At 39.6% G+C, this 26,590-nt stretch overlaps 1 protein-coding gene across 1 annotated transcript in view; it reads left to right on the forward strand.

Moving 5' to 3' along the window:
• MED27 (mediator complex subunit 27) overlaps positions 1–26,590 on the forward strand; it is an 82,959-nt gene that overhangs the window by 27,562 nt on the left and 28,807 nt on the right. The window contains exon 3 of the mRNA XM_008919379.3: positions 5,454–5,584. Within this exon, the coding sequence (XP_008917627.2) occupies positions 5,454–5,584 (131 nt within the window). The remainder of the gene's footprint in view (positions 1–5,453; positions 5,585–26,590) is intronic.

Consider the following 26,590-nt stretch of genomic DNA (forward strand, 5'->3'; position numbering starts at 1 on the left):
ACTAGGTCTCTTTAAAACTCAGAACCTGTTGGCTGTGTAGTGTCCCTTTGTGTTGACATTATCCAAAAATCAAGAATATGTCACTGCTGTAACTATTAAATGGATTGCAGAATACTTTAAGAGAAAAAAACGTGGAGGAGGAGTAGTGGCTTTTGCAGAGACTTGGAACAGTGCAGGTCATTTTATTGGCAACAAGGATGCAGATGCTGAAGTTTTGACCAATTCCTTGCAGAAAGTGCTGCCAAATTTGCTATCTGTGCATGGTAAAAAGCCAAAGACTTGCAAGCAGTATTGGAGTGAGGGAACATTCATAAGCAGTCGTTCATCAGCAGAACTTCAATGTTTTCGAAAGAAAAGTATGGGGAGAACACACTTTGAGGCTGAAATCTGACAGTAATTAAAACAGCACCCTCAGCAAAAATACGAATTCAAAGACAATGGAATAAAAACTGTAGCAAAGACAGGGTGTTAAAAGAAACAGGGATATGCATCAGTACATCTCCTACTACTGTGCCATTATATATATATATTAATGTCTAAACTTGGTTTTGAACTCCCAAGCTGAGGAAGGGAGGGAGGTAGGAGAGACCTAAGGGAAAAACAAGATTGCCTGTGCAGGCTGATGTTCTCGGGCTGCTCTGTATCCTGGTTTATTGACCAGGATGAGGCCATGGCTCTGTGCATTTTGGTGCAATGCAAGTACCAGCTGGGGCATGTGAGAGGATTTTAAGAGAAGTGTGAGCTCATTACTTTCCCAGTTTAGTCAGATCAGGATGTTTAGGGAAATGTGCAGTAACTTTTGTAGAGGGATTTTTTTAAAAAAAGGAATGGGGGGCAACCTTTGTTCCTGTCATGGATAGGTATTTGTTGCTTAAATGTTCTTGTTTGGGGGGCATAAATACTTTTTAGAAATTGGAAAAAGTGTCTTAATTAAACTGTAAACTAGAATAAAGACAAAATGTCTAGCTTTCCTGTTAATTGAAAAGCCTGCAACCCAGTTCCACAACAGGAAACCAGTGAGTAAAGAAATCAGAGACAGTTCCTTTGGTTTATTGATGCTGTTTTGGTCAAGTCAAGAATTCAGCTATGCTAAAATGATCAAATGTTGTTTGGAGAGAAAGAGAATTTCCAAACCGACCTCATTATCTGAGAGAAGCTAAAAAATATCAATTAAGGTGGTGTAATTTTTCTCTTGCCTGCTTTAGTGTGCAGAGATGAAACTGTGGGAGTGTCCTGCTCGCTCGCTCGTTGCTCTTTTCAAAAGAATAAGTGGAGTTTTATCATAATGCACAAATCCCTTGTTAGCTGGAAGGGGGGAAAAATAGTTTAATGATGAGGGGCAGAGCACTGAGGGTCTTAAAGGGGGCAAATGTGCATCCCCAGGATTACAGTGAACTGGGAAAATGCCACAGGGGTATCTGGCAGCCACCTCTCTGAAACTCAGTTCCTTAGAGGAATGGATATAAACATTTTTTTTATTACCTATAGCTGAGAAAAATGCTTTTCTGTTTGTGTTTGTGGTCAGTAAGTACATCAGAACAGAAAAAACAGGGTAATGTGATTGTGAAGATCATTCTTCTGATTTCACTTTTAAAAGGAAACCTGTTGGTGCTTAAAAAGCTTTAAATAATGGCAATATGTAAATGTAATGTGCAACTGTGAGCTGATGTGATCAGCTGTAAAGGCTCCAAGTGGTTGATTGTTTCTTTTTCTCTTTTTTTTGGGGGGGAGGGTTTCTTTTCCCTGATTCTTACCTTCTTTCAACCGATTTTGCAACTTGGGATGGCCTTGTCAGTAAGTGCAGTGCACTGACTTGTTTGGTCAGCACTCAGCACATGCAAAACCTCCAGCCCATGAATTATGCAAACTGAAGACCTCCAGACCCAGAGTCTTTCTAATGGTGGAGCTTTTAATTTTTAAATTTCGAATGTCCACGTCTGTAGTTTCATAACAGGCACTGCAGAGTAATCCTATCGGCCAAGATACAAACCTGTCACGAGCTGCTCAGGGCACTTCTGTTAAACAAAGGGGCCTTTCTGCAGGTTCTGCTTGGAGCCCTTTGGCTGCAGCAGAAGTTTTCTGTCTGCTCCAGACCTTAAAGACCCTCTGCAGAACACAGTGGGATTTTTGGGCAGATGGAGGGGTTCTTTTTTTCTTGTTTTGATTGTTTGAGGAGATGTGTTACCTTATTTCTGGTAAGGAGAGTCAGCGGGGTAGAAGAAATAAAAGATATTATGTGATTAACATCTTAAAAAATATTAATGCTTTCAGAGCTAAATCAAATCTGTGATTCTCTAATACACCTTTTCTGTTTAAGGTTCATGTGAAAGCCAAAGAAATCTTATGTGATTGAAGAAATTGCCCTCCTTACAGTTACTGTCATGAGAAAAGTGACTCCCAAGTGCTTTCTCTGTTGTGATGTATTTCCCTTAGTGAGGAAGATTGACACCTGTTAATATATTAATGTAGTTTTCATATACTCAGGAACACTGAAAATGTGAATTATGACACCTGGAAAACATTAGTGATAATATTTTCTTCTAAAAAACATAGACCATGTGGCCATTAACATAGAAAAATAATGAATGTTAAGAAAATTTTATAAATAATCAAGTTCTGTTTTTATTTACCTTCCTGTAAAGCTTCTGTATATATTGAAGTGTTATTTTCAGTACTTTTCATACATCCTTGAGAACTAGAGTCGCTTTTGATTTTAAAATGTAGAATTCACACATCAACTTGGAACTGCACTTTTTAGAAAAATATCAGCTATCATGAGACTCATCATGAAACTCTGCAAGTTGGCACTGGGGTAAATCCTGGCTGCTAAATGTTGTAAATTGATTTTTGTTGTCGTTGTCTTTGATTTCTTGGTTTTCCGAAATAGATTTTCTGTTTCATCTGCACGTACTGGGGGGGAAAGATCCATCTTATTGAAATTGTGTGGAGGAACATTTCATTAGGCAGTAAAGACACATGAACCAGTTGGAATTCCCCAAAGCTGAAAGACATGGATGCTGACTGTAATAAAGCCTCTGTATGACAGGGAGTTCCTCTGCAGCTGATAAAGGAATGATTTGCAGCACTACTTGTGCTGCACCAATGCTCATTTCAGGGAGTATTTACCATATTTTATGGATAAAGCTGTGGCTCTTTGCCATTCTGTTAACCCTCCAAGTGTTTGTGTCCCATGAGCTCCCCTGCATGAGCCTTCCAGCATCCTCTGACATGACATTTCACCTGCATTCCCTAAAGTGGAGAGAGTATGTTTAGAGATGTTCTCTTATTAGTAAGCAAAAATTTGGGGGAGATTGGCTTGTTTTTAGCTGAGATTTTCTCTCCTGGCCGATGCTGGCAGGCAAAGGTGTTTATTTTGCAAGAGGAGAAAGGAACTGAATGGCAAGTGTTTTATCCATCCATCCTGACTATAGTTCTGATGCTTGTGGTCCAGCTTTGGCACTATTTTCAGTCTTGTTTCTGCTCCTCAGAACAAATGATTAAGAAATTTTCCCAATCCCTTCAGTTAACACCCCTCATCCCCAAAAAGGAGTGCATCCTGTGCAAGTGCAGGATGTGATACTTTAATAATGCATAAATCAAGTTGGACAGAAGCTGCCTGTCAGTTTTATTAACTTTGACCTTTTCTCTCAATATAAAGATGGTTTGGTAAATATTTAATCGCCCTTATAGATTTTGACAGTTGGATCTGCTTTCCTAGGAGCAAAGGTAGATTATGAAGAAATAATTAGTAAAAATACCTTAATCACTGGGATTCAGCTTTGAGGGACAGAATTGTTTTTCGGAATATATTTCTTTTTAATTCCTTCTGTTGGATTTTTTTTTAATGCCTGACCACTGAATGGCAGACTGGGAGGTTATGAAATATTTTTAAAAGATTGGTGTGATTGACCTGAAATACCTGTCAGTGTCATTCTGCACAGGCAACATCAGTGAATGGTGTCACCAGCACAAAGTGGTGAGGGAGGACTGCAAGAGGAAAAGGGAAAAACGTATTCCTGGAGTCTGAGGGAAGTCTGCCAGAGCTGTCTTTCCCTTTAATTCCCTGCAAATCCAGGTAGTGAAGATTGAAAACTAAGCCCCTGACACTGAAACATCACCTTTCAAACATGGACCCTCCGTTGCTCCCATTGATTTTTTTTTTCATTTCAGAAAACTGTCGGAGAGAAACAAATGTGAGCAAAATTCATTGGTTGGGGCAGTACAACACCCCCCTGCCCATCCCTGGCAGAGCACAGTTCTCTTCCTATCAGAAATTCCGTGTCTTCACTTGTGCCACAGCTGAGATCACGTGGCAGAGCAGCCAAATAGATCAGGAACCTGTGAGAAATCCTTATGGATGTGCTGAGCACTGACATGTGAGGCAGATTGGCTCATTGGGATCCCTTCCCTCATTTTCATAGCCATTTTCAAGTGGATCACTTCCAAGCTTTGTTTCCCTCCTTTTCAGTCAGTTCCTGCAGAACAGCTTGGCCAAAGACCACTTTATTTTCTGAACATTTTTAAGTCATAGTTTTCTAACCATAACCCTTTTTTTTTAGCTGCAAACCTTGGGGTTAGTGGTGTTAATGTGTGAAATGGTTCACCTTTTGCAGGGCAAATCTTCAGACAATTTAATGAACACATGGAGGAAGGCATTGGAATGATGAAGGAAATTATATATGTCCCACACTGAATCTTCTACTTTAAAAATGGGAAACTAAGAATGTAATTGAAAGTTTTCAGAGGGGAACTTGTGACTTGTTGCACTTGGAGCTGGTTCCAGGGCAAGCACAGCTCTGTAGCTGTTCTTAAATCTGAAAGCTGTGGGAGGGCACTCAAAATCTTGCAGATTCATGTTGTGTCCTTCATAAATTTGTCTTTTGTTGGCAAAGAAAAGTTTAGAGGGGAAAGCTACTGAATGTGAATCTTTCTGCAGTGCTGTGGAGATGCGTGAGCAGGTATTTTAAAGGCAAGATTTTTATTTATAGTGGAAGAAACTTCTTTGTGAATGTTTTGTGTTTTTATATTTAAGGAGAAAAAGATGAGTGTTATTTCTAAAAAGCTGGTTTATACAGTGAAAGGGTTGCCTCTGTCTTCCTCTTATCATCTTCCTAAAAGTAAGAATGCTTGGTCCCTTGGGAGGAGAAACAGTCTTAACATTTAAAAGCAAGCCCAGGTTTCAGGAGAGTTAGACTTGAGAGGAAGTCTTTGATTCATCCTCTTACTTGCCCTAATGCATAACTTCCTCCTAATGCCTATTTCACAGCAGACTTTTTCCATGTGCTTTTATTCCTGTCATCTTCCATCCAAGCAGTGTATCTGAAATTCTGTATTTTAACTGACTGACGGGCTGTAATTTGAGTCAGGTGGAACAGGTGGTAGAGGACTGACATAGACAGAGTACTGCAGTGGTGTGTGTTTTAATATATCCATGTGTTTTTTTTCTCCTCCAGCTGCAGTACCATGCTGGGCTGGCATCTGGCCTTTTGAATCAGCAGTCCCTGAAACGTTCGGCCAACCAGATGGGAGTCTCTGCAAAGCGCAGACCAAAAGCCCAGCCAACAACTCTTGTCTTGCCTCCTCAGTAAGTAATGGAATATCTGGAAGAATGTCCATGGTGAGGGGCCAGATTATTTCTTCTAGACTTTTTTATTGTGATTCTTGTCTTACCTCCTCAGTAAGTAATGGAATGTCTGCAAGAATGTCCATGGTGGCGGGGGACACGGATTGATTTTGAACTTTTTATTGTGTTTTTCTTTAATCACCATCATAGCACCCTTGTGCTTGTTGTATTCTTGTTTCATACAGTATAGATAATTCTTGTTGGAGGGGTGGGTACCTTCTGGAACCAATATTTTGTCTCTTCTGTTCACGGAGGCACCATCACAACAGAAAACTTGCAAGGATTCTTTGTAGCAGGTCATGAAAAGTTCCCGCAGCACGAGGTTGTCATTGAGGAACGATGTTCCCCTGATTAGTATGACTTGGAGCTTCAAGCAGGACTTTTCTGAAGGTCCTGAGAGATGAAGCCAGAAAGTCTTTGGTGTGAGTACTCTCTCGGCAAACGTCTGTTCCGAGTCCATCTGTTCACCATATGTTAATTTTGCGTTGGATCTGAACCTCTTTTACAGGTGACAAGCAATTATGAGGACACTTAGGAACTATTTGAGGACAGAGAGTATCAACACTTTAGGCAGCCTGTGTACTGATGCCAAAAACACAGAGATGTCCACAGCTAAGCTTATAAATTAATAAACTGCCTAAATTATTTAGTTACATGTAAGAAAATGATTATTGTGTAGAAAATGGAGTGCTAAGCAATTGTTCGTTGTACTGAGCATCCTTGTAGCTTGTGGAAACTGCCTGCTTTTCTTCATGAAACAAGAGTCACTGAGGTATAAACACTGTGCTACCAAAAACCTCATAGTTGCAATAATAAAAGTCCCTGTTGTCACCAGAGCCCACAGGCCTGTGTTTAGTGGGCTTTTTCTTAAAGGAAATGAGGAAAAAAATCAGAGTCAATAGAGCTTTCCCCTTGTATATTAACTTTAAAGTGCTGGTAATTCAAGAATCCATAAAATGTTCTATTGTTTTACCAATACATCAGACAAAGGAGAGTTAGAAGGGTGGCTTAGCAAAAGTTTGAAAACCAGATGTTATTTCTCTGATAGGTGTGAAAGAACAGTGGGGATATTGTGACAAAACTGGCCAATCATTTTCTTCCTCTGTTTGGGTATCTGGAGCTTCAAATGGACTTCTCCAAGAAGTCTGTAAACTGGAGTATTGTGATACCAGTTGCCACAGTTTTTCAGAAAGTCTGTAAAATATTTTAGTGTTTTGTTCGTGTTTTTTTTTTTAATTATGGCTTCTCTAGTCACTAGAAATATATATAGAGAAAGAGCTGGCTTCTGGTTTTGTATAGAAAAATCTGTTCTTCGAAAGCTGCAGCTGTATAAATCTTAATGTGAGATACATAATATACATTTTTAGAAGTATTGTGTGTCTTTTTATCTGCAAGTGATTTTTCCTTCCTTGGTGCATTTACCTAGGATTTGCAGATAGAATGAAATTTTAGTGTGGTTGCTCAACTTCAACCAGCAGCTGAATTATGTTTCAGTATCTTATTACCACTTCCAGCATTATTTACAGGGAAAATGTGTTTCTGCTGAGCTGGCCCTTTATCTGTCACTGGTTTCCTCCTCTTTGGCTTCTCTTTGCCCTTTCCATATTTGTTCTTATTTGCTATCCTGGTGTGTCTTAAGAGAATAATAGTTATATTAAGTCAAATCAAACACCTGTTGAGCTCAATATCTTGTCTCCAACACAGGGCAGAAGCAGATTATGAAAAGACTTATGAAAATAGGCTTATGAAAAGTATTTTAAAAAAATAGAAGTGTGACAAATGGATTTTAATATCTTGATTTTGCTGTAGTTTCATGCAAATAATGATGAATCATACTGTGATATTTCCCCCCCCTTCATTCTCTATAAAATGCAAAAGAAGAAAACATCCAGGTGCAAAACTACAGATCTCCTTGAAAGGGCATCCTGAATACTAATATTCCCATGGCAATTCAAGGACTGAGTTTTTTTTTTTAGCTTTATTAATTCATCAAGAAAGGGGGAACTATTTCTTGGTCTGTTTTGGCTTTGATGTGTGCTATTAAAATCAAGTTCAGTGACAAGTCTTTGAGCTGAGTAACAATGAGTCAAGTGTTTATTAAATGTTGTTCAGAGTAACTATATTATCTGGAGCCCTTCTTAAACATAAGTAGTCAAAACCAGCTGTATGCCAAAATGTCATTTTAGGAGAGCAGATTGGAGCAAACAGCAACACTGCAGTCATTCCTTTCTGCCAGCACAGGAATGCAGGAAACACTTGCTCAGGAGGTATCACAGGTGATGATTTGGGCAAGGAATCTTCTAAAACCTGTTTTAATCTTATGCAGATTTTGCACATGGATAGTTTGTAAATATGTCTTAATCTGAGTTAAAGGAAGCATTAGAGAGCACATTACTAATGTACTTATTTATTTATGTTCCTGTTTCTTGAAGAAGCTGCATGAGTAACTTTGGCTATTGCACAGCCTTCTTTATGGCAGTGGTGCAAGCTGAGCAATTATCTTTTGATCTTTACTGCTGTGGTGAGACTTCAGTTGTATTCCACAAACTAAACATACCCAAATGGTCTTTCTTCTCATAAGGGTGGTGATGCAGCACAAGAATCAAGTTTTGTGTCAGTTCACTGTTCACTTGAACCCTCAGTCTCTCTCTCTGCTCTGTTTTTCTCCTTTTTCTCCAAAATGCCATTTAAAAAAAAACCAACAAAGGAACAAACCAAACCCCAGACCTTCTTGATTTATCTTGGAGGCTCTGCCATCTCCTTCTTTATTTATACTCACAGAAGGAGCTGGAGAAGGGGTTTCACTAATGGCAAAGCTGATTCTTGGTGGGCCCCCAGCCCTTTGTCCCTCGCCAGCCTCAGTGTGTGTTGTGACAACCTCAGGGTGTCTTGGAGGTGAGAGGCTCTAGTTTTTCACCAGTCAATACCTGAAACAGCAGCAGCAATTTTGAATCAAAAAAGTGGTTTTGAATATGGAAGATCTTTGTCCTGTGCAACCACTACCAGGAAAATTTACATTTTCTTGCTCCTCGAGGTGCTGAGCAGTTTCAAAGAGAGGCCTTTTGGTTTTGCTTTTCAGTAGTGGTTTTCACTGGCTCTGAAAGTGCAGAAAGGAAGGCTGGATTGATGAGTGTCTCATTTCTAGCCAAATGATCCGTGTGAGAAATGACTAACTGCTGGCTGCTTTCTCTGCCTGCTTTGTCCCTCCTTCTGTCTTCTATTAACAAGACATCTCCCTGTATGTGTTAATAGATGCGTTCCCTCACATGCTTCTCATCTGGCTGCTGGTCCCTTCCTTCTGTTAAGGAGTCTCAAAGCAGTGTTTGCTGAAGTGCTGAAAGCTGTCAACTCCTTCCCAGTGACTGGGGAAGTGTTTGTGTGCAGCCCTCCTGAAAACCAGGGTGGCTGCCTCTGGTTTGAAATCAGTAAATAAGGACAATAAGAAACGACAGCTTGGTTTTTCCTTTTCTCTTGAAATGTAGTAATTGATGCAGTTGATTAATCTTGTATTATTTTGCTTGGCACCACATCTCCAAAGCAGATGCCCAGTTATGGAGTTGTCTCCATGACCCTGAGGGAGCAGAATGTTCCCAGGAGTTGCCCACAGAGATGGTCCCTGCTGGTGGAACACCCTCCTGGGATCCCAGCAGACTCTGGAATGTCACTGTCCAGCTGGCAAATGACAGCAATGAGTCACTGTGAGATGAGGAAGAAAAAAGAAAAGAGGAAGCACAGGATGTTGACTGTATTTTTTCAGTGAAGTTCATTATCCCACACAAGAGGGTCAGTTAGTTTTAATGGGAATTTTTAGGGGTCTCAGTTGGAAACCCTGTGACTTCGATAGCTCTGTTATGTGGGGCCTTCTTAGTGCTCCCAGATTAATCATCTGTCTTCTCTGTCTGGAAGAAAATTGCCAGAACAAGAACTTGATCAGGACCAAAGGTACTGAGACTCTTGCCCTTTGTGGTGCCTTTTAGGGTCATTTGTTGTCACTTTGTGGTTTTGGAGAAATAAGCACACTATAAACAATAAACAAGTGGAAATCTGATTCTTGTTTGACAACTTCAGGCTCAATGAACAGAGAGGTTTGAGTAAAAGAGAGTCCAATATTTTTTTGTTTTAAGGCTCTTCAACTTGTCTTGTAAATCTCTTGTGGTCTGATGGATGCCACAACCTGACAGTGAAAACATTGTAATAGATTGAGTAAAAAGATCTGTGAGTTTGTACTCTATTGCTGGGAGCACACCAGCAAAATTACTTTTCCTTTATTAAAAAAAAAAAAAAAGGACAGTGCTGCCCATGATATTGTTCTAGATAAATGAGTCACAAAAACCTGTGAAGATAAGTTTTCTTTTAGGAGTTAGTAAGGATGTACTTGAGGATATAGAGACTCTGGACAGCCAGGTTGTTTCTGCCACTTGTTCTAGGTGAGATGGAAGAGGTCTCCAGTCTGCTCTCTACACCTCAGAATCCATTTGGATTCTTCCTTTAGAGAAGGTTAATATATCCAAAAGAAGTCTATACTTTTTTCATCCTTTGGAACTGCATCAGCTAAAGATGCTCTTTAGTGAGTGGTCTCCTTAAACAAAGTTAATTTACTGGCTCAGCAGGTATCTGTTCATCTGGATTTGGAAAAAAAACGTGCAGATATCCCAAACTCTGTGTTTATTGTAGCTTGATTTAATACCAACATAGTCAAAGTGCTGTTCTGTCATGGCATTGATTCTCTGTCAGTTTAATGGTTCTGTCATATAAGTAGCACTGACAGATTCTGTTGTGTTTGTGTGCTGTGTACATGGAATTGTGCACTGTCAATTCTGTTACTATTTTTAACAATTAGCTGAAAGGTATGTGTATACATACATATATACTCACACACATATATATATATTTATAAACTATACACTCAGTCATCAGATGTGCCAGAAGAAATTATTTGGAACTTAGCTTGTATAATTTATCATTTTTGCATTAAGGAAAAATCCTGATGAGCCCTTTGCCAAGAATTTTTTGAAGGAAAACGTTTTTTTCTGCATTTTGTTTTATAAACAGCATCTAATTGCTTCCTGGGTTCTGGGATTTTCATTATGAAAAAAGGCAGGATATTCTGAAGGTAATGACAAAGCATGCTTAAGGCAGTAAATTTTCATCAGTTTTGTATTTTTTTAAGAGATTAAAATACGCTTCTCCAGTCTGACCTGGCTGTGTTAGAGCTCTGAAATGCCAGCTGGGGATTCACACTTTGAAACCAAATGTCCAAGGCTGGGTTGGACAGGGCTTGGAACAACCTGCTCTAGTGGAAGGTGTCCCTGCCCGTGGCAGGGGTGGAATGAAAAGATCTTTAAGGTCCCTTCCAACCCAAACCTTCTGGGTTTCCATGAGGAATCTGATGTGCCAGTTCACCAGGTACAGGCTGTGGGCAGTGGGATTGTTTATATTCAACATGTGAGTGTTGTTACTGCAGTAATTCAGTACCATGAGCTGGACTCCAAGCTCTGAGCCTCTTCTTGAAGTGTTCAAGAGTACAAGAGCCAAGTGTGGGGCTGTATTTTCCCTTTTGAGAAAAGTCATCAGAAGTTCTTTGTGCAGTTGTGAAATTCTTCTTTCCCTGTACTGGCAAAGCTGCATTAAGTATCAATATTCATTAAGTACCATGGAGATGATAATGTAATAAAGCAATAATCCTCAGGCCCACATCTATACTTCTCACCAGAAGAGCTGAGGTTGAGAATATAATTAAAGATTAAAACTCTGTTTGCATTCTGGAACATGGAGATATCTTTTTGTACATGATGGGGAATTGTATTAATAAGGAAGAGATCAGCTTCCAATAACTTTCAATACTGGGAGCTCATTTCATATCCCTGTTCATGTTTAAGTTTCTCATGGAATTCCTTTAGCTTGGTTTTAGCAAGGCAGTGCAACAGGAACTGTAAAAGAACGTGTTGCTGAAACATGTGACCCTTTTGCTCCAGAAATTAATCCCTTTTCATAGGAAGAAAAAAAAGATTAAAAATTAGTTCTTTATATTGTAAGACAATAATATTTACAAGAATGTTTAATTACTTTGCAGCCGTGTACCGTGTCGATGGAACATTAATTTCAGTACTTGGTGTCTTGTGCACAGTTTGGATCACATCATTCTGCTGTTTTCATTTTATTTTTAGTAAATTGTTGAACACCTGTTCCCCAGCTGTTTTGTGGAGCTGTTTCAGTGGCAGTTCCAGGGTATTGCCATGCACTGACATTGCATTTATCCCTCACTGCCATTCTATTCAGTGGGCTCAGAGGTTATGTGCAGGATACTCGAGTCTCATATTTCAATTAAACAGAAAATACCTTTAGTACCTTCTATATTGTGCTTCATCAGCTTGTTAAGTAACTCTTACTTTCCCTTACTTCAAAGAATCTTAACCAATGGGTTCTTTGCTCTTTTTTCTTCCTGCCCATATGTTTGGTGATGATGTATGTGGTCAGTCTTTGTTAAAGGTTTCTTTGTCTTGCTTTGTACTAAGCTTCCTTATTTTGCACAGGTCAAAAATATTGGCTTTCCCCTCTCAGATATTGGTATTTTATCTACCAAAACCAGTCTAGTTAGGTAGAGTGCTAGTTCTTTGTAACCTCTGATAAAACTGGTTGTGCTCTTGAAGCAGGTGGGTTTGTGAGCCTTTGGCCATTCCCTGGAGGCAAATCTGTTCCAGTTCTAAAATCCATGCTGGGTTATTGCTCCACTCTGTTCTAAGCACAGTGGTGCTGGAGGGGATTGATATAATGATGTGGTGGATAGTCTGTGCTCCTCTGGAATTTTTCACAGCAATACAAATAGTGTATATGTAGTATTTAGTTTCTTTAGAGGAAAACTGCAGAATATCCAAAGTGCCACCTACAGCTCTGCTGCAGAGAGCAGCAGCATCCTCAAGTGAAATTTCAAACCATGTAGAATATAATAGAGAATAATGAGCAAACAGCAAACCAGCATTTGGACAGCTTTGTTACAGGAAAATAAATGCTGAGAAATTTGGATCACAATGAATTTCAGCAGCTACTGAAAATATGATTGTTTTAAGTTATTTTATGATACAGCCATGTCTGGTTTGTTTGGGATTCTTTCTTAATTTTTCCCTGCTGCTTACCAAGCAGAGATGACACCAGTTTGCTTTTAGACAAGTTGTTTTACAGAAAAGAAACCTGACCTTTATAGAGAAAGTCTTGTTTCAGTGAGACCTTTGGGTGCTTCTGGTTCTCTGAAATAAGTATTGAAGTTGGATCATAGGGGCACGGGAGGAAAGTCTTAATTCTGTAATCCCAGTTTCTTAATTTTCCTCTTAACAGTGTTTCCCCACCACTGAAAGCTAAGAAGTCTGGCTGTCTGGATTACTACAAAGTATGGTATTAGAAATACTGATTTAAGTTACTCTTAGACTCAGTGGCAACATTTGTGGACATACCAGAGATATAACATTGGTCATCTTACTATTTGCATCTAAAAATGCCTTACTAAACTCTGCTCCAAAAAAGAGAGAAAGGAGTAATACAGTTGAACTTTTTATTTCAGTGTAAAAGGTAAATTTTAAAATAAACTGCTCTTAATTTGCTTGATGTCTCTGCTTTGTTTTCAGTGCTGTTCACTTGGGTTATCTGTCATGTTAACTTTGGAACCTTACAGGTGCTTTGGAACCTGTTTGGATGCCAGAGATACAGAAGACAGGTTTAGCTGTTTTATGCATCTTTAGAAATACAGTTCTTTTCAGCATTTTAATCTTGATTTAATCTCCTAATATGTTGATATATCTGACAGCAGGGGGTTCTGCAGTAATCTTTTTTGTTATGCCAAATCAATGCTTTTTTTTTTTTCATTGTGATCTGAATTTCTCAGCATTTATTTTCCTGTAACAAAGCTGTCCAAATGCTGGTTTGCTGTTTGCTCATTATTCTCTATTATATTCTACATGGTTATATGCTATGGTTATATGCTGAATTTAATTTCATTCCATTAAGTACTATACAGCTGCATAGTTTCTTACAAAGTAATTACAAAAAACCAGCAGGCATTGATCAACACAGATTGTCCAAAGGAAATACTTTGACTAAAACTAAATGTTCCTTATGATATTCGTTAACAGGAGAATAATTTCCATCCATACAATACAGAAGACAAGGATCTTGGATGTTGCTTTTTCCACAGTTAATTACTGAAATATGCATTAGAGAATCACAGGCTGGTTTGGGTTGGAAGGGACCTTAAAGCTCATCTCATTCCACACCTTCCACTAGACCAGGGTGCTCCAACCTGGCCTCGAACACTTGCAGGGATGGGGCAGCTTCTCTGGGTAGCAAATATCAGTTGTGATGCAAAACTTTACCATGTGTTTTAACACCGAGGAAAACTCTGTTTTATTTATTCAGTTTTCAGCAACTCTTCTAACCAGCTACTATGGAAAGAGAGTGCCTGTAATTGAGGTTTCATAATTTCTTTACAGTGTGTGGAGCTGCACTTACAGGTTGGGAGCCGTTGGGGGCTGATGTGAACGGCTCAGTGCATGAGCCTGTTGGGGAGACATGAGCCAAAAGGGACCTGGGGCTGATGACTCCTGATATTTTGGTTTCATATTCCACAAATAATCCCCCAAATAGGATTGCTGTGAGTGTGATGTGCAGCCCTGTGTGACTGAGCAAAGTGATTTGAAATCATTCCCATCTACTTCGGGGAAGATTAGTTGGAACACTCCATAGTTGGGAAGTGAAAAAACTGAATCTTTTTGGAAACTCTGGGCCATGTACCAACCTGATCTGCATGTTCATTTTCCAGAACATGCACAGATCCAGAGCAGACCCTCAGTGAGTTTAGTGTTACTGGGGATCTGCAACTCTGTTGTAAAAGAACAAATTTGTGCCTCTTTGATGTATGTTTGCCTTAAAGGTAATGTTTGTGGGAAACTGTGCCATTAAAAGGTGGCAATTAATTAAAAGTTGTTCCACAGCCACTACTATTAGAAGATGCCCTTGCAGCATTTAGAGCAGAACATTAATATTGCACTGTAGGGAATCCCTGTACTTTCAGTAAAAAAGAAAGTTAAGGATGAAGATTTTAATGTGTAATTAAAGAGTGCAAATACTAGTTTAACTGCTTGTTTCTGTGTCAAATAAAAAAAAAAAGAACACAAACTATGAGTGGTTGAACCAATTAAGACAGTGAAGAACAAGTTAGATAAGAGAGGAAATTTGTATGAACATAATAATGATATCAAAGCTTTTGCTAAAACTGTGATTTTATAATATGATTGCTTTAACCCCTCCCCTCTTTTTTGTTTTTTTAGCTTTCCTATTTGGGGGATGGAGATTTGAGGCTGCTTTGCTGCAGCAGACAATCAATCTGAAAGGAATAAATTAAAACTGTTGCTTGCCAAATTCAGAAATGCATTACAGCAAGTGTGTCCATCTGCATTGGTTGTATATTCCCTTGTCAGAGACAAGGAGGGAGATCTTTATGTTTTGGTGGCTTAACCAGACCAGACCAGCATTATTGTATAATCCTATTGTATAAAGTGATGTGAATTTACTCTGAGTGTATTTATTAATGGCTTTATAGCTTTGCCTCTCCATGATTCCAAGTGACCTTTGGTTATCTGAGAGGAGAACTAAACAGCTACACAGTGAGGGGGGATAAAAATGATTTCAAATGTGAGCCACTGAGGAGGAGGAAGCTCTAGGTGTGTGTCACAGTGAAAAGATCTCAAAATGCAAGTCATACCTGGAAATAAAGGCAATTAAAGTCCCCTGGAGTTTCAGCAGTGACTCTACAAAGGGGAAACGTTTTCCAAGTGATGAACTGCATCATCCCCACAGATGGGGTCTGAGGGGACACCTAAATGCCCTTTCTAACTACAAAGGATACAGAGTAGAACTGCTTTGCTCTGCTTTCTTTAACTGATGTTAAAAATAGCTGTTATTACTTTTTAATTTCACTTTAGGGCATTCTCTGGGTATTCATGTGTTTACAAGGAACCCTATGGATGGGTTAAATGAAAAAAAGCTTGGGTAGCAAATTCCAGCTGATGACTTCGTAGTTTTCCCCTCTAAATATAATCTTCATTTGTAATGATTTGAAGTATTTTGATGCACTTATTTTGCTAGTCCTGTTTTCCCAACTGCCAGTGGGAAAAATAAATGAAATAGCACCATTAGAAGTTTCACTGAATGAAGAGACTCGTTTTTCATCCCTTTATAGGTGCTGCTCTACTGTTATTTTCATTCCTGATGGTTTAATTTTTCAAGGCATTTTCTCTTTGCTGTGCAGGTTTTACCTACTAAAGAGTAACACCATCCTTTCCATTTCAGTGATGTTACTCAGCAGAATGTGTGTGTTACTTTGAAAACAAGTGTATTAATGGTGTGATGCACATTTCTAATGAGACATGGATACATTCACCTCCTTATTTGTTTATTTACCTGACTTTTACCTTTGCATGGGTAACATAAGGAGTAAAATACTGGACAGGGAAGACCTTATTAACTTTGGCAGACTTAGTTTTGACTTTTTCCTGTGACTGCTTGCAGTTTCTTTATTGTCTGTGAGTCATGGCCAGGGGAATCCTGTAGTAAGCCCTTCTAATTTTAGCAACCAAAAGCATCTCCATGCAGCAGTTTTTGCATTGAAATTGAATTTACTCTTTTGTGTTGCTCAAGATTGTTCTTAGAAATTCCTTTTTGGAAAAGAAAGTAAGAGTTTGGTACGGAGGTAAAGTAGTGAATCACTTGTTTAACCTTTACTGAGCTTCCCTGGAATGAAGTGAAATAAAGATTGCATTCTGTGTATGATCATTATGCTCCATTATTGCCTGTAATACTTTGATTCTATCCCTCACATTGATTGTGGGATAGCATTCAGCATTTTCATTCTCTGTCATGTGTTTGAAAGCACTTAAAGAGATTCCAGAATAAGTTCTTGCAGAGCAAATTGCTGTTTCTTAGAGTTGTTTTATGCCTCAGTTTCCCCACGTGGAATAGTGTGAATTGTTTCATCTGGAAACTCTGCAGGGGAGCTGAGAGTGACTCCATTAATATTGGTACAAAGCTGGGATAAGAGAAGAGATAAGAGAAGGCATTAACCATAAGGCAGATGCTTTCATCCAGGGGAAGAGTCTGGATTTTTGTCTTTTATTGTCAGTTGTTCAAAACCAATTAATTTTTTACAAAATCCAAAGTCTGCGAGTGAGGTGTTGTGAGAAATGAATGACCAGATAATTCCTACTTGCAAGGCCTAACAGGAAGCTCCCAGTATCCACTGGCAGGTTCCTTCTGATAAATGAGTGGTGATGGATTATCCTGTATCCTTTGTGTTCTTGCCTTTAGGTGTTCATTTCACTGATGGAAGACAAAGTGCCAACACATGAAATAATTACACACCAGGCCTGCAGCCTGTCACTCTGTGTTGAGCTCCCTAAACTTCTGCAGTCTCTAAACTGTTGGGCTGTTTTGCTGATTGTTGTCAGTGTTTGGTATTAAAATCAAATGTACTCTCGAAGTGGCAAAAAACACCCTACTGTTTTGATGCATTTTAAGTCAGAATTTAATATCTATGTCCAAAATAGCACTATAAAACTGAGCTCCCCTGAAGCCAAAACCCAGGCTTTTCTACTTCCCTATTTTACATGCAGAACCTTCTTTCATTTTGGCTTTTGCATTTTGACAGTTGCTCAGCAGAGATGATGCTTCTGCTCGTGACAGATATGTATGAGCCTTGTAGACAGGTCTGAAAAAGAGCCTTTTGTGAAGGACCGAAAGACAAATCGAACTTGGATCTAAATTTGGGGCTGATCAGCTGCATGGCAGACTCACAGTCTGAAGAATCAGAGTCATATCTAACAGTACTTTACCTTTACTGCAAATAATACCTAAGCTTAAACATTTATTGCTTTTTAACTTCTTGTTATGGTTCAATTTTACATTTAAGTTAAGAAGGTGTAAGGCTGATTAGGTGGCTGTCGCTGAGGTGTTTTGTTAGCAAGTAACCTGTAAATTAGAAAGTTTAGGAAATAATTCCTGGTTGATAATCACTGGTTTGATGTCTCAGTAGCTGAGGTGTGATGTGTCCATGGAGCATAGTGAACAGATTCTGTAGTTGTAATTCTTCCAGCTGTTCTCCTGTGTGTTTATTGCTCAGGTGCCACCTCCATCAATCTCTCCCTGCTCCAGCTCTTTGTATTTCCCAGTCAAGTAGGTGTTAATGGAAAAATGTGCTGTGGCAGTGGCTGCTCCAGCCTCTCAGCTCTGAATTCTCTTTGATTTCTATTTGGAGAGTGAGCTGGAAGTTCCTGGGAAGGTCATTGAGTCCATCCTCCCATTCAGAGATGGTCTCTTGTCACAAGTCAGTCAGATGAGCTGTGACACTGCCCAGCTGAATCCTGAAACCTCCAGGGATGGAAGGCTGCACTTGTAGCTGTCACCAGAGCAGTCCTAGAGGTCCAGTTAGTGCTTCCTGGTTAGGCAGGTCTGCTGAAAACCCACTTCTTGTGAACCTGGGGAAGGAGGGTTTGAGGGAGGTGGCTCATGGAAGGAGCAAGCAGATATTTTTGGAGAAACTGCAATAAGTGATAATGTAGATTAGAGTAGCCTGCTTAAAAAACCACAATGAGAAGCAGATGAGTTAACCAAAAGGAGTGCTACAAGGAGGAGTGCTTGGCATTTAAAATAATAGTTGTATGATTTTTTAAAAAAAATCTAAAATCTGACTTAAAGCAGTTTATTGAGTTGATACTTCCATGATCTTTTCTACTGTGAAAGTTGCTCTTCATTTAGACAAAAGGTTCCTCCTTCAGCAACGTGATTTTACAACCTAATAGATGATAAGCAAATCTAATGCCATCTAATCTTGGATATTCCTGAGGAAGTGAAATGGATTTCTTGACATGACAGAGCAATGGTGACTCTTGTATGCCCCTTGTAAAACGAGCCTGTGGACAGAAAATGCCAGGTAGAACTATTTTAACATGTGATTACGCTTTCAAAATGAAAATGTATTTTCGGTGCAAAGATAGCAACTCTAACAGCACAGACAGAAAATCAATTATAATTTTTGCTAGTACAACTAAAATATTATCTGCTGCTACTAATTTCTTTCTGTTGTTCCACAATCGCTGTTTTCCCTCTGTTTTTTATTAAGTCATCGACAGGCAGAGAGATTCTGATATTGAAGCCTGAGTGTTGTAATATCCTTTCTCTCCTGCTCTGTACTTTTGCCTCTCTCTGCAGTGCCATGATTGAATCAGCTGTTTCTGTGCTGGTATGTATTTAAACCATTTAATTCTTTGTGTCTTAGGCATCATCCTCCACCAGAAAGCTCTTATGCAAGTGAGCCACTTTTTTTTTTTTTGCACTAATTGCTTTATTAAAGTGTCAGCATATACTAGATCTTAAAGGTCTGTGTTTTGCATATCTCTCAAATACTCTTTGCTGAAATTCTTAAAATGCTGGTGTGAAGAAGGTACATAGAGAACCTGGGTGTTGGATGGTCCTTCATTTTCAGGTTGTTTCAAATATTTCCTTATCTCTTAACCTGCTCTGGTTGGTTGTTTCAGAGAATTTCAATAAAGAGGTTTTTTCCTTTCACATAAGGTCTGTCCATAGTTGACCCTCTTTGGCTTTCAAATCCTAAATAAGTGGTTCATTTCCACCTCCTCAGTGTGAAGGAGAAGATACACTGAGAAAAGTCCAGCTTTGAGTGAGCACAGAGCCTCTCCTGGCATGTCAGTGATGCTGCCCTGTGATGCTGGGAAATGTTTGTACCCCCATGCATTTTAAGCTCATGCTTTAGGAGTTTGGGGGTTTTTTAAAGCCTTTGAAAAGAGCAAAATGAGCCCTTTGTTTTGTTTGCCCATATTTTGTCTTCTGCTGTTGCTGACTTCTCACTGGTGACTCAGTCTAAGGGGATGGGGTGCAGGACACCAGTCAAAGCACTAAAGCTTTCAGTGGTGGATGTAACTTCATTTGTTTTGTTCTCAGTCAAGCTTTCTTTTTCAGCTTTCCCATCTTCATGCTTCTTTTTCAGAGATATTGTGCAATGTTTGTTTCGTGCCTTTTGCCAAATAGTTACACAATGCAATCAATAGCAAATATTTTGTCTCATTTTTAAAAATGCCTCTGAAGTGCTCTTAAGAATGGATCTGACACTGGATGAATGCAAGTGTGGTTTGTGTTTGTGTTTTGAATCTACAGGAAACTTAATGACTGCAATTTTAGGCGAAAAGCAAAAATAATAAGTGGTGAAAGCAAAATCAAATACAGAAATGCACATCAGTGTCAGTGCTGTGAGTAGTGAATGCAAAGTGAGTGTGGTAGGAGAGCTCCCTTGAAACATCTGCAAATCCACTGATGTTTGGAAGCATGACTGCAGGACAGTCTTTTGAGGCAATAGGTACCATTTAGTAATATTTTATCTGTTTCTTTAGGGCATCAGTTTCAACTGGTTGACTCAGAGGAGCTGTGTGGGAGCTAATTAATCATATAATTTGCTGTCATGTTGCTGGGTGAACCTGTATCCTGGTAGCAGCATGAATTTGAGATAATGGTTTCCTAACGATTGAAACAGCTCTAATAGCCCTGGCCCTCATGGTTGACTTCAACTTTCCTCTGGTGGCTTTTAGAAAGATCTTTGATATAATTTTACTCTTAATGAACGTTCTGTCTGCTAATGCAGATAGTTTGCAACTCTGTGTATTATTATAGCTGAGTCCCATTCTCTACTTTATCCAGTATATTTTTAATTAAAACACTGCAGTACAACATTACATTGATATATGTTGTACCTGTGTTTGGTATCAAACTATTCTGCAACTTTTACTCTTGATGAAGCAAATTTGGGATGTTCTGTTGTTTTTTTTCCCTTTTGTTTGGTATGGTTGGGGTGTTTTGATGGATCAGAACTTTTCCTAGGAAAAGATAGTGCTCTGCATTGGGTGGAATACTTCAGCAGATTTGCCTCCAGAGTTTTGAATCAAAAAAATTACTGAACTCTTTTTCACAAGAAACCTTTAAGCTTGGACAGTGTAACTGGATAATGTAAAGAACCATCTCAAGACAAAGAAAAATATGAACAGTAAGTTTAAAACAGAACACAGAAGTAACCTTGCCTTAAAATAGACTATCATTTATCTGCATGTTTAATATTTTTTGTGTGTGCAGGGAATGTCTTAAGCGAGTGTAAAAATCTAATTAAATCTTTTCACGGTAGTGATTCAGGGCTGACCCTCTCTTATTGGAGCATCTTTTTGGAATAATAAACCACTCCCTGCTGTGAGCCACTGGCATTGACAGACGGGCCAGACACCCCGGCTGCAGATCAGAAAAGGTTCATCAGGCTGGGGTTGTCTGCAGGGGCTGCAAGAAATCTTTTATTTGCCTGTCTGTAGCAGCACTTTTGAGATGTCATTTGGCAGAGTCCGAGTTCTGGCTGGTGACCAAGTACAGTCCCAGGTACAGGTGGATTATTTCATGCCACTCAAGACTGTCCTTTTTTTTTCTTTCTCCTTTTTTTTTTTTTTTAAAATCTGTACCTATTTACTGTTAGAAATTATCTGATGGTTTGGGATTTCTTTACTTTGAATAATCACTTTGAAGGAATTTGCTGTTTACAAGTTTTGAACTCGATATTCATGAAGTGGATGCTCAGAATTAGGGAAACATAACTGGGAACCAAGCTAGGCAGTGCTAATAATCATGTTTGTATTTACCTAAGGAGATCTTCATTCCTTGGGTTTCACTTAGGCACTTTTCTCGGTTAGTATACTTAAACAGAATTGTATTATTTTTTAATAGGTTGAATATTTCTCCCTGATAGCAGCAGAGAGGGTGATTCTAAAGGGGTTATTCTGCTTTAGATATATTTGGCATGAATGCTAGTTGATGTTTTATTTTTTAGGGAACCTCTGCAGGTAATGTAAAACAACTACACTTCTGAACTTCTCTATTTGCTTACAGTGGTACTTGGCTTCAGTCCAGGCCTCCACCCCAGGAAGGGTTTTAAACTCTGCTCTGCCTGTTCAGGGCAGGGGTGGAACACAGGGAGCACAGAGGCTCCAGCATTCAGAAAGCCACTGTGAACATAAAGCCTGTCTGATCTCCGTGGTGGCTGCACAGTGATCCTTGGGAGAGGGGAGATAACAAATGAGAGGGAAAATGGCCAAAAGAGTGGGAAAATGGCCAAAAAGGTGCAGTGAATTCCTGCAGTGGCTTTGCCGTGGTATGTTCAGCAAGCCCAGGAGTAACTGCCATGAGAAACCCTTTCCTTTAACCAACTCTTATTTAAAGAGAAAGGTTTTTTCTCAGAGAATTTCCTCAAGGGAATTCGCCCTCCTCCCCCACATTGACTTTCAGCGGAAGCCACGCAATTAATTTCCATAAACCCTATAAAAACTCCCAACCTAAGGAACAGCTTGTCATGTTGGAGGAAGGAGTGATGAAAATGTATTTTTTAGAAAATAATGTTTTGAAGGGCTTCTCTCTCCTAACTGATTGTACTGTGAGAGTCTTGAGTTTATAAATGCCTAATTGTACTTGTTATCTCCAGTTTTTGTACTGGAGTGTGAAGATGACCTTGAAGGAGTCTTTTGATAAACCTCTGAGTTTTAAGATAGATTTTTGTCTCTGTAGTATCACAGGCAGATCGAAATACTTGGTCAGAGCATAATTGTGAACAGCTAGAAATCAGGACTAATTATGAAATTCCCTCAAGGAAAACTTGAAGTAGGTGATCAGAAAAGTGGAAATGTGTATGTGGTAAAAGGTGGTGTAATAAATTGCACTGGGCTGTGCAAGTGATCGTTTGTATCTCATCTTTTCTACTTTTTTCTTCACCTTTACTTGCCTCTTAATTAGAGAATAACAAATCAATCTTAAGGGTCCTTAAAGGCTGATGTCAAGTATCCTAAGTACCCTTAGAACTAGTGCTATTAAGACTTGCCTGTTTTTAGCACAATTTATAATTTTGACAAAGCACTAGATCTTGAAGTGGATGCTCTTTTTGAGTGGCTGTTTGAAGTCTATTGATGAGGTCTAAAATTTGAGTCTTTACTTCCTAATTGTGTGTATTTCAGTCCTGTGTATGAAATGGTCTGCTCTACTCTCCTGTTTTGATATGTTTGCTGTTCTCCAGGGGGTTTTATCCTTAATCCTTCCTTCCTCCCTCCCATCCTCTGGAATTTGTGATGCCTTCACAAAGTTCTGGGACTTGCTGTACCTAACAGAAGTGATCACTAAGATCTCTTCCTTCCAGCAGTGCCTGTCCTATGGTCAAACACAGTGTAAAGAAAAGTCTAACTGGGCACAACATTCTCTATTTCCTGTTCATCAGTCTCTTCACCCAAAGGTAAAATCTTGCTGCTTTTCATAGGTATAGAATAATTAATAGGTATCATGCATCATCTGTTGCTGTTCATGAAAGGAGGTGAGTACTGTAATTTCTGCTGTGTTAAGGGAGAAATAGAGTACAAAAAAGTAAGTGAGAAGGCTTTGCTACTGCAGTAATTCTTCAGTAGCAGAGCTGAAAATAGTGTTATAAAATATTGAATTTTGGCTTGAGGAGGCTGAACTTGGGACTGACAGTGTGGAGTAATGCACAGTGTCAGGTTCCCATCAGGTGGTCTGTCCACACAGTGGGACATTTCCCAGATGGCAGAGCCCCATTCACTTTGTTTGGGAATCTGGCTGGGCAGGTGGGCTAAAAACCATCCTAACCCATCAAATTTTCTAGAAGCAGGACTGAACTTGATGCCTTATTCTGAGACATTTGTCATCAGCAATTCACAGCTTTATCCCCTCTGCCTCACTCAGGACTCACTGGGAGTGCAGGAGAGGTGGTTTTACCTCACGGTGAAGACCCAGCAACCTCTCCCTGGTAGTGGAGAGGATGGGCATTACCCAGCTCAGAAACACTGGGGGGGACAGCTCCTGAGGAATTTTGGCACAGCTCTGCTACCTGGAAACATGTATTTGCTGTGTGGAAACGTGTTATGTGCATGTGCAGTTTTAGGCTGAGGTGTGGGGCACAAATTGCTCAAAGAGTCAGGAGTAATTCAAGAACCATCTTGTAGATAAACACTGATGTAATAACTCTGATTCTTATCCAAGCCCCTGAAAGTGACTGTTGTTAGCATTTATTGTTGGGCTGTGGAGCAACATCTAGTTTGGTGAAGAAGTGGAAATATAAACAATACATATGTGCTGTGAAGTATTGGTTCTGAAATTATTTTACCACTGATGCTGCATGGTTAAGGGAGGGCTGGTTTTCCTCTCAAGGTGTGTATAAAGGAGTTAATGTTTTCCATAGAGCACGGACTAGTGCGGGCTCAGGCAGGATCCTGGTGATGACTGTAAAGTAGATTCATGCTTGTTTTGTTAACCAGTTTTCACACATTCTAATATCCATATTCCTCTCATGATTACTGCTGTGAATTAAAGGCACTTTGAAGAGCATTCCACATAAGTACAAAGAAAAAACTATTTCAATACTATAACAGAATAGCTCTGGGAATTGGGCTGCAAGGCCTCTATTTGTAACTTGGTTTTCCTTATTAAAGTTGCACTTTTCAGGGTGATTCACTGGAATTCAGTGTTGTGAGCAGCTGTCTTTTTGCTGTGTCTCAAGAAACAAAGTATGCACTGACAACATGTGTTTTCAGAGTGTGTTACAGAGGTGTTCATATATAATGTAAGTGTGCAGGTGTCCAGAGACTGTTTGACTCAGCAGCAGGTTTGCATTCCATGAGCATTCAGCAGGAGAGCCTGTGTGTGTCTGTGCCCTCACTGTCAGCTCATACCTTTGAGGATGTTCCCTGCAGGTTTATGTCTCTTAGCAGTGGACTCACGGTAGCACTGAAGAATTCAGAATTGTGTTTACTGTACAAACAATGCAGTTTAAGTAGCACATTTTACCATAAACCAATATTTTACTGTTGTCACAGAAGGACCCCAGTGTGCCATACTCCTGCCCTGCCATGCACGGTCCCAGCAGGAATTGTGCTGGCACACGGGGAGTTGAGTCATGGAACTGGTTTAGATTTAAACTAGTACTTTCTTTTTTTTCAAGCCAGCTCAGTTGTGAGCTCCAGCTCCTCCAGCACAGCCCAGCTGAGGGGGCTGAACACTGCCGTGTGCGGGAGGGGATGTGTCAGTGCCTTATGGCACTGGGGGTGCTGAAGGCTGAAAACTGTTGAATCACAGCCTCAGGTTTCTAAATGTCTTTGTAAATCCAGCCCTTAAACACCCTGCCTTGGCTTCTAGAGAACTGTCCAAACGATTTCACATGCATCCTTTAAGTGCTGTACCAGGTTTGGCCTTTTGTGAGTGAGAAGTGCAGATGGTAAGTGTTTGATACAGCTCTGTGTGCATATGCTTTTGCAGCAGACCACCCTGTGTTTATATGTAAACACTGCTAGGCTATTTAGGCACAGAACTTAATCTTTTGCATCCACTCAATAATAAAACAAAACTCCTCTATGGCCAAAATAACATCCGTAGCAAAGTTGAAAGCAGATGAATTTGTAAGAATCAGTGGAAATGTGCCTTCTCCCAGGGATGGAGCTGGATCTTTCAGTGCTTTCAAATGTGTGTTGTCTTGCTTTCCCTCTGCAGGGCAGAGTGAAGTTGGGCATGAACCTTAGCAAATTTGTTCCTTAGGACCTTTGTTCAGTGTGTCTTAGCAAATTAGTTCCCTGTAGTCCACACATTCTGACTTACTTCTTTCCACACATCTGGATTCATATTACCAACACATTGGTCAAACTTCTTCCTGCTCATTCTGTATTTTAGCCCCAAGACTGAAGAACTGTGTACAGCTCTAGAGGCTCAGATTTACTCCTTCTGCCCTCAGTTTACATCATGGTAGTTAGAAGTCAGTTATTTGAAAGAGAGAACATTTTTCTTTTTTAATGTATCATGAATACAGATTTTACAGTGGCAACAGAGGCATTGAAGGAGTAGCAGAGACTGAGTTAATGTGCAGATGAGAAGGGAAGAGAAGGCTCCTGGCTGGAGCCTTCCACCAAGAGAAACTTGAAAACTGGGTGAGAAGAGAGAGAAAACTGCTGAAGCAGTTTGTTCAGAAAGGACAAGAGGACGGTGTTAAGAACTGTAAGAGAAAACAACCTGGCAAGGAAACATAGCTGGGAGGAGAAGTTGCTCAAAACAAGCAAGTTTAGTACTGGAGCTGGGAAAAATGAGCATTTTTAGAGAGGTTCTACAGAACTAAAAAGAACCTGAATTAACAATAATAAAAAGAAAAAAAATAAACCAAACAACAAAACCTGTGGAATTTGTGGAACGAGGCAGAGACTTCCAGGATGGCTGTACAGATGTCAGGGATTGTGCCAGCTGTCTGATTTAGTCTTGAGGCTTGAAGTCTCTCTCGCAGCGTGAGCGGTGTTGAATTTCTTTTCACACTCTTCATTGCCTATCCAAGCAGGAAGTGTCATCTCACCAAAGCTGGCAGAGGTCACTGTTTTAATAACTGTTGCTAATTGATGCTTCTGAAAAGCCTTCTATCAACTTGAATTTGCTACCTGCAGAGACTTGCCTAGCAGGTAGCTGAATCAAATTAAAACTTTAATTCCGTGATGAATAAATCACACTAGAACTGTGATTACCTTGTATGTGTTAAAATATACTATTTCTCTAATCAGGTTGCCTGAAACCTATTGAGTCTCTTTATAAAAATCTATAATATTTTAAATCCTGCCGCTGCTAAGAGCTTTAGGTTCTATGTATATTGAGTTTTGGTTCTGCAAAAAATTGCTGTTCCATAGGTCTTGGAACGAGTGCAGGCAGGCTCTGTGTCCTGATGCCTTCAGCAGCCCATGCTTCTGAAATATCACACATGTGAAAAGAAATTATTAACTGGGTTGAAAATAGTAACTGAAAGCCAAAAAAAAAAAATAATATAAAAGTCTGGGAGCAAGTAAATACTGTGCTAGTAAG

The sequence above is a fragment of the Manacus vitellinus genome, unplaced genomic scaffold (assembly GCF_001715985.3).
Source record: "Manacus vitellinus isolate BGI_N305 unplaced genomic scaffold, ASM171598v3 scaffold_27_pilon, whole genome shotgun sequence".
Classification (NCBI taxonomy): Eukaryota; Metazoa; Chordata; class Aves; order Passeriformes; family Pipridae; genus Manacus; species Manacus vitellinus.